Source organism: Hibiscus syriacus, unplaced genomic scaffold (genome assembly GCF_006381635.1).
Source record: "Hibiscus syriacus cultivar Baekdansim isolate YM2019G1 unplaced genomic scaffold, ASM638163v2 tig00116996_pilon, whole genome shotgun sequence".
NCBI classification, from domain to species: domain Eukaryota; kingdom Viridiplantae; phylum Streptophyta; class Magnoliopsida; order Malvales; family Malvaceae; genus Hibiscus; species Hibiscus syriacus.
Genome location: NW_024063512.1, coordinates 1763953 through 1773008, shown reverse-complemented (window position 1 = coordinate 1773008; position 9056 = coordinate 1763953). Strand labels below are relative to the sequence as shown.

The window sequence follows — 9056 nt, the reverse complement described above, 5'->3', positions numbered from 1 at the left end:
GATAATGATAGCACTGAAAAGTCAGAGACTACACAGATAAATGTGGAAAAGGAGTTTGAACAAGGAGATTCTTCATAAGCAGAACCAGCACATGATGAACAAGAACCAGAGAGTTCTGAAGCACCAACAACTCGTCAATCAGATCGTGTAAGAAGACGTCCCAATTGGCACTCAGATTATGTTATAGAAGGTAATATTGCATACTGCCTTTTAACAGAGGACAATGAGCCATCAACATACCAGGAGGCAATAAACAACTCAGATGCTTCATTGTGGGTGATGGCGATGCAAGAAGAAATTGAAGCCCTTCATAAAAATAATACATGGGACCTTGTGCCACTACCACAAGGAAGGAAGCCAATTGGTAACAAATGGGTCTTCAAAATCAAGAGAAATGGTGACGATCAAGTTGAGAGGTATCGTGCAAGACTGGTGGTCAAAGGATATGCTCAAAAAGAAGGTATTGATTTCAATGAAATATTTTCTCCTGTGGTTCGACTAACAACAGTTCGAGTAGTTTTGGTAATGTGTGCTACATTGAACTTACATCTAGAGCAGCTAGATGTTAAAAAAGTTTTTCTTCATGGAAATCTTGAAGAAGAGATTTATATGCTCCAGCCTGAAGGTTTTGAAGAAGAAGAAAAGAAGAACTTGGTTTGCAGGTTGAACAAATCTCTGTACAGTCTAAAGCAGGCGCCGAGGTGTTGGTATAAGAGATTTGATTCCTTAATTATGTGCCTTGGATACAACAGACTTAATGCAGACCCTTGTGCTTATTTCAAGAGGTCTGGTGATAACGATTTTGTTATATTGTTGTTGTATGTGGATGACATGTTGGTTGCAGGACCCAACAAAGATCGTATTGAAGAATTGAAGGCACAACAGGCTAGGGAATTTGAAATGAAGGACTTGGGATCAGCAAACAAGATTCTAGGGATGCAAATTCACCGAGACAGAAGTAATAGGAAGATTTGACTTTCACAAAAGAATTACTTGAAGAAGATATTGTCACGATTCAGCATGCAAGATTGTAAGCCAATTTCTACCCATCTTCCTATTAACTTCAAATTATCCTCTAGTATGAGTCCTAGCAGTGAAGAAGAGAGGATGAAGATGTCTCGAGTACCGTATGCATCAGCAGTGGGAAGTTTGATGTTCGCTATGATATGCACAAGACCAGACATTGCACAAGCAGTAGGAGTGGTTAGTCGCTACATGGCGAATCCAGGAAAAGAGCATTGGAATACAATAAAAAGGGTCTTGAGATACATCAAAGGGACCTCAAATGTTGCATTATGTTATGGAGGATCAAATTTACTAATCAATGGGTATGTAGATTCTGACTATGCAGGGGATTTGGATAAAAGCAAATCTACTACAGGGTATGTGTTCAAAGTTGTTGGTGGAGCTGTAAGCTGGGTTTCAAAATTGCAGTCAGTTGTGGCTACATCCACAACAGAGGCAAAATATGTAGCAGCTACACAAGCCAGTAAAGAAGCAATTTGGTTGAATATGCTATTGGAGGAGCTTGGGCACAATCAAGAGTATGTCTCTCTGTTTTGTGATAGTCAAAGTACCTTGCATTTAGCAAGGAATCCAGCATTTCATTCAAGGACAAAGCACATACGAGTTCAGTACCATTTCATTCGTGAAAAAGTGGAAGAAGGGATGGTAGATATGCAGAAGATCCATACCAAAGACAACATAACAGATTTCATGACAAAGGCGATCAACACTGATAAATTTACTTGGTGTCGATCCTCTTGTGGTCTGTCAGAAATGTAAGCAACATGATGGTACAAGGTAGAAAGAATGGTGTGAAGATATGATTGTTCCAATCAAATCTTCAAGTGGGAGATAGTTGAAAATTGATAAATTCCCACCGAAAGTTGGAATTGGAAAAAAAATCAATTCCACCTAAAACTTTGAAAAAGGGAATGGTAGGCATGAATTAGGTGTTGAATATTTTGAATGGAAAAATTAATTTTAGTCATTAGACTTTATGGTATTTACAAGATTAGTCCTTAAAATTTAACTATAAATACCCTAGCTCATTTAGCTTCAAAATCATCACAAAGCATTCTAGCTTTCTTCCAATACTAGAGAGAATTTAGAGAGTTTCTTGAGAGTTGTTTTCTCCTTTTTATCGAGAGAGAATTATCATTGATTTCTCCTTGGTAGATCGAGAGAGGTTGTAATTCTTATTTTCTCATAGTGAAATTCTTCTACCGTTGCCCGTGGTTTTTACCCTATTTTATTTAGGGGGTTTTCCACGTAAATTTTGTGTCTCTTTTTATCTTCATTTTTATTTTCTCAAATTATCAGTTGCGATTTTGCTCTATCTGATAGCCGTCTTCCGCAACAGATCCGCCACTAACTCCGGTACGAACAAGAAGGCAACATGTTTGGCAATTGCTATAAAAAAATTCGATCATGCAAACCAGACGAACAAAGATACACAAAATTAAGTTATTTGGGTACTGAAGTAGAATATATACAAGGACATTTATAAATGACACAAGGCAGCAAACTTGATTGAAGAAATGGAGGTCAGCAAACTTTCAAGAAGAAAACATTCACGACAAACATGTGATTTTATTTTAGGAGGATAAATTTATAAAATTTTAGGAGGGATTTTTTTTTTTTGATAAATCCTAATTCTAATCCTAAACCTATCTAGAATGAGGGTAAGGGAGACTCTAGGGAAAGGAAGGGGGTACTCCTAGTAAGTTTAGAACCCATCACTTAAGGTAATATGAGGGACAAAGATGATTCACTCCCCTACCTGACCTTTTGGACAAAGGATAATAATAATAATAATAATGTGAAGCAGTAAGGTTTAAGGCCCAGAAACAGCATTGTGACCTTATTCTTGTTGATAAGGGAACCTTAGTGGTCCTTAAGAGAGTATCAAAGGAGATAAGAGGAAAAAATCATTCTAATGGATCACAATCAACAAATTTTGATTAGAAGAAACACAATCAAAGGGCCATTGCGTGTTTACAAGTGCTTGAGAACTTCATAGCTGGTAAGACTTTTTTTGGTTGAATCAGAAACTTGGAAATGGATTCTCTGCCTTCATCGTGGATTATGGATTTTGCGTGGAATTGGGAGCATTACATCCATGTCAGTCCTAGTATTCAAATACGTGTCTGGTAATCTCCCACCAAACCTGATCTCGATTTTATCATAACCAAGAAGGTCATGAAACATATGATGTGCGACCTCTAACAAAAAGCATAGTTCATCATTTGAATCTCTGCAATCGGAAGCTTCAGCATGCAACCGGATTTCCTTGCGTTCTCTCTCACTCCCTGTCTATCAAATATTTCATCATCCTTTTTTAAATACGATGAAGCACAATTTCAAGAGTAGCTACTGTACATACAAATGATCTTATTAAAGATTATGACATACAATTGAGTGCAATCATATGGGGGAAAACTGCTGAAAATGCTAAATTGGCACGGGGAAAACATACATAGAATAAGTTAAAATCATGTAACTTAAACAAGTCAAGACCGCCAGTTCCATGAGTCATAATCATAGTAATTTGTGGGGGAGGGGCAAAATTAAGATGATGACATAAAAGGCCAAGATAAAGAATCCGCAGCAGGCTTTTCATGGTTTATGCTCATCTTTCACTTGTAAAATGTAAGTAGCTTATTCATCACCCATGGCTAGCTCCAATGCATAGTCATCCCTTTCCTGCCAAAGTTCCACATATACAATTTTAAGACCATTTCAAAAGAGTTAATTAAGCATTAAATCCTGAAAGGGGCAATAGCTGTGCATCAGCTTAGCTCCTTTTAAACTATCCTTTTGTCTTCTACTACTACTTGTTGCATATTAAATGGTACAAAATTTTCAGAAGTCGTGGGCTTACAATTGGTCCTCGAGCAAAATATCTTCCAAATTGGAGCCAATACACCTGCACATGCCAGCAAACTCAAGTTATTTTTGACACGTATAAATAAAGGTTTAAAGACACTCGAGAAATCCTATATGAGTTGGCAGTTCTCTTTATTTCTTGGACATCAGATAAATGCCGATGAAGACAAATTCAAATGCCCATATCACAAGAAATTTGAGGCTTATGAGTCGGCAATCCACCTTTGACGGGTTACAATGACTTCATTTGGTTATCATACAAAGAACAGATAACAGTTCTCCTAAATAAATGAGGAGGGTTTTATACATTACCTCGTCCTCATCTTGTGTTTCCACCTCAACATCAGAAGAAGGAAACCCCACACAAAGAAGCGCATATCCCTGCATTTAAGCCCCGAAAATAAGAAGAAAGAAATACACAGTACACTCAGAACACTAAATAGAACAAACATGCAAGAAGTTTAACATGAGGTAGTATAATTTCTCTCTCTCTGTGAGTGCGTATTCGGTACATTTTTCACTTATGAATGCTGTTACACCATTTCGTTGTTTTCAAAAAAGTCCAGAAGCACATGGGTAAAAAATTAGGAGTCCCGCCACTTACCGATGACAGAGAGAATAAACTTAATGTCTCAGACCTCGATCTATGAACTAATCCTAGGATAACCGCAAGTTCCAAGAGAAAGAAGTTATAAATGGGAAAGATGGGCATAACTCAAAGAGAAGAAAAGAAGCCCAGAAACTACCGTGTAAACCCTAAACTCATAATCACCGTGTAACTGTTGTAAAACACCACCTCACCCGTTGTACATCAATATTGATGTGGTGAACATGGACGATCTTCTTAGCCGATAGAATCAATCAAGATACTTAACCCATAGTAAACCCAAAACAAATCCCATGACTCGGAAGCTTGTGAAGAAGTATAATAAAACTAGCACCCAGGTCAGGATCTGCCCAATAACCCGACGAAAAACATGCAAGTGAATTTGAGTCATATTCGCAATCAACCAGTCCAACGACAAGGCTTTTATGAACATCAAACTGACCGGTACAAGCAATATTTTCCGGCTTATCCTGGGATTCAGCATCTTCATCGCAAGAAACAACCAACTCAGGGCTTTCACAGGATTATAGTTCCTTCCAGCTAATTTCGTTGCCGGCAGAGCTCAGACAACTCCAAGAACAGTTTAGGACTTCCCAAGTACTCCACCAGCAACGTCAATTGTATGGGAAACAATAATAGAAAACCATGCAAAGTGCTCTGAATGAACTCTTAGCTATCAACAGACGAACGGTCGGGGAACAAGAAGATGAAAACGCTAGAAATTCTGCAACAGAGGAGCAACAACAACCAGATGTTGTAGACCCTCCGCTCGAAGACCTCCAATTGAGCCACGAAGATGCCCACAAATCCTCACCATTAAGGGAAATGTATTAATTTTTGTTACTCTCGGCTCAAATCAAAAAGAGTGAACCACCACAAGTCCTCTGCTATTAAGAACATCAAGATGACTATGAGTTTCAACACAAGTTTATGGAGATGCCTCTGTAAGTCATGTCTCTAAATGAGATGCTCTTATTAGAATGCTAGTTAGTGAGATGAATCTACGACTCTCTGCCCACACCAAAAAGAGTGGAACGTCAAAGTCCTCATGGTTTATACCCTCTGTCTGTACAAGCGAAGATGTCATAGACTCCAACATCGTTAGACCGGTGCTAAAGAGATCGTAGGGATGTCTCTGCACACTCAGCGAAACTGTCCCGAAATAAGATGTCTCACTATAATGAGATGTAAGACATGAATCTCCACCCAAATCAAAAGAGGTGAATCATAACCTAGAGAGGAACAAAACAAAATGTCGAAATATCGGAACAAGTAAAAACATAAAGAGGATAGTCGTAAGTTCTAAGAGAATGGAGTTATAAATAGGAGGGCCCACCTCTTATCGACAACATAAAGAATAAATATGGTATATCATACCTCGAGCCCCGACCAATGAGCTGGTCCTGGGATAGTAGTAAGTTCTAAGAGAATGGAGGTATAAATGAGAAAGATAGACACAATACAAAGAGGGGAAATAAAAAGAAGCCTAGAGTCCACCCTGACTTGCGGATCTCCACTAAAACCAGAAAGTGTAAAGCTCAAACCCTAAACCATTGTGTAAACCGTCATAAACCACTACCTCACCCGTTGTACATACAATTGTTGGTTAGAAAAACCAATAATAAACTAAGCTTGTTAAAAAAGAGAAAGTTACTCGTTAATTTAAGAATCAAATGAACCTAAAATTGGTGGTGTGACATTTGTTCAGTTATGACCTATAGAAATTTCAGCAAAATTTAGCATCGATGTGAAGAAGATTACTTCCAAATTATGCTAGTAAACTAATAAAAGAAGCCTAGAGTCCACCCTGACTTGCGGATCTCCACTAAAACCAGAAAGTGTAAAGCTCAAACCCTAAACCATTGTGTAAACCGTCATAAACACTACTCACCGTTGTACATACAATTGTTGGTTAGAAAAACCAATAATAAACTAAGCTTGTTAAAAAAGAAAGTTACTCGTTAATTTAAGAATCAAATGAACCTAAAATTGGTGGTGTGACATTTGTTCAGTTATGACCTATAGAAATTTCAGCAAAATTTAGCATCGATGTGAAGAAGATTACTTCCAAATTATGCTAGTAAACTCTTAATCTGGTTAATCTAAATGATCGAGGCCATGTTATGAATATTCTTCCGTTTAAGTTTACGTTCCTTGTGTGTCTACAAAACAATTATATATCTTTGGATACCTCGCCCATTGGTTAAATGACTACGATTCTTAAAGTTGCAATGACTTGATTTCAAATAGAAACCTATGATATGATAAATTTGATGAGTAAGACATGAAAAGATGATGAAACAGTATTTGAAGGCTTGAATACAATGAAATAGCATTGAAGTTTTGATTTGAAACTAAAATTCCAGAAAAGGAAGCAAAACAAGCAAATGAATTCATAACCCAGAAATCAGAAACATAAAAGTCATGCCTTTGCTTTCAGTTCAGCAGATATCCCAAGAGCTTCAGGCTGTCTAATTTGTCCAGACTTTACACGTACGGCACAGCTAGTACAACAACCTGCCATGTAAAGAAACTATTCATTGAACACAATTTCATCCAATAAACAAAGATTAACATTCAAAACAGACTTAAAAGTCCAATAAGTAAGCTGAGCTCAACTATAATGATATAACCCAAAACTCAAATCATCGATAAATGTGACACCGTTTTATTTCATTTAAAAATAAAACTTAATCGGATTTTAAATAACAATACCGTGCCTGCATGCGAATGGAAGTGTGATATTTTGAGATTCAGCCGTATGTAGTATGTACTGGTCCTGCAATTTCAGTCAAATATCCCTAAATCAGTCTCTAATCAATCAATTAAGTTGTTCTATCGAATAAATAGCAAGCAAAAAAAAATATGCAAGTCCTAATTATCTTTTTTACTAATTGAGAATTAATTGTTTTATTCCAACTACAAAGTAGATCAATCGTCTCTTCCGCATTTTTCTAAGGAATAAGCGGAGTGAAACGCCGTACCTCAGGAACAACAAACTCGTGAACGACACCTTGTTTTCTGTCGTGGACGGTGACTTTATGAGTAGGAATTGAAGGGAAAGGATTACCGTTGGGGCTGATAGCGCTCACCGGCGACTGGAGCTCAGACGTAGTTTTGCGTCGGCATCTGAAGGAAAAAGCACCACTTTTCGGAGATGAGATTCGGGGGTGAAGTGGCTTTTGCCGGTAGAGGGAAGTGAAGGAAGTGCAGGTAACCACTAGGTCCATTGACACCGGTTTCAGAATCTAAGCAGTTATTGGTCACGACGAGATAAAACAATTCAAAGGAGAGAGGTTTAGATATCCTACTTTCCTTTTTTCCATGCATGTTTTGGGCGTTTATCCCAAAAATCACTTTTTTCAATTAATATTTTTATCGGACACATATTATATTTTTTTATCTAACATTTTTTTTTTGTAAAGGAAGCGTCCTTGTAATGCGTTTAACGTTAATTTGGCGTCACGTGGGATAAGACGCGTCTTATGCTGACATGGGATATACGTGTGTATAGTGCGGCCCCTAAGGCATGCCTTAGGCCACGTAGGGTATAGCGCAGGGCAGGGGCCGCGCTTTACCTGTGAATCTGCCACGCGTCAGTAAGGCGCGCCCCTACGACGCGCCCCTACGACGCGCCTTAGGTTTAATTATCCACTTACCCCGACGCTTGACTCCCCAATCTTTCCCTATAAATACCTCATCCTCAATCACTTTCATCATACGAACTTCTTTCAATTTCTCTCAACTTCTCTCAAATACTCTTATATTATCTATTTAAGGTATATTTTATTATATTTTTAATATTTTGTATTTAATTTATAGGTAAAGTATAGTAATGGTCACTGAACATTTCTAAAGTTTACATTTAGGTCTCCCGACTTTTAAAACTTACAATACAGTCCCTCAACATTTATTCTGTTTGCAATATGATCCCCCAACTTAAACCACCGTTAAAAAATTAGGATAAATTATATAAACGATCATTGAACTTTTTAGGCACTTGAATTTAGGTCCCCAACTTTTAAAAACTGACCTGCAATTTGAACAACGAGTTCTTATTTGTGACATTCATAAGTTCGTCATCACATTGTCCTCTTCGGTAAGCCACAACTGCCAAGGTGGGATCACGTTTCTCACAGTACTTACCACAACTGTCAAAAGAATATGTTAGAACGAGTGGCTTTAGACCCTTTGGAGCTCGAGTAGCCAAATGATCTCCTGGCATCCCTCCGTGATTGCATACCACTGCTTTTATCGAACGAATAACTGTAACCATCTGCAACTGCTCTGGATGTATGTGCAAAATGTTTCTTCTACAAGTTCCTTGTCTCTTCTTCAGAGTCATACCTTGAGGGCTGCAGAAAGACAATGTTGCAAGATAAATGCCATATTTGCAAAGAATAACATATACCATAATAAATAAAGTTATTATAATGCTCCTCCAAAATTCGAAGAGGATAACATATACCTTGGTAGGGTCTAAAAGTACTGCATATGTTTCTCCAATTATCTTAAATAGTTTGTCAGCATCCTTGTAGACTTCTTCTCTTATCTCCTT

The 9056-nt window shown here is 37.8% G+C and overlaps 1 protein-coding gene and 1 long non-coding RNA gene across 2 annotated transcripts; both read right to left on the bottom strand.

The window, feature by feature from the left end:
• Positions 1 to 3461: 3461 nt before the first annotated feature.
• Positions 3462 to 7828, bottom strand: LOC120193469 (ferredoxin C 2, chloroplastic-like). Its single transcript, XM_039195956.1, has 6 exons — positions 7483 to 7828; positions 7214 to 7277; positions 6927 to 7015; positions 4204 to 4272; positions 3887 to 3931; positions 3462 to 3708 (listed from the first exon to the last, which is right to left on the bottom strand). Exons 1-6 carry the CDS (start codon positions 7726 to 7728, stop codon positions 3664 to 3666), a joined length of 558 nt encoding a protein of 185 aa, XP_039051887.1. The 5' UTR covers positions 7729 to 7828; the 3' UTR covers positions 3462 to 3663.
• LOC120193470 lies at positions 6677 to 6920 on the bottom strand. The gene is made up of 2 exons (XR_005522861.1): positions 6753 to 6920; positions 6677 to 6709 (listed from the first exon to the last, which is right to left on the bottom strand). It is a non-coding gene; the product is annotated as an uncharacterized LOC120193470 (long non-coding RNA).
• Positions 7829 to 9056: the final 1228 nt, after the last annotated feature.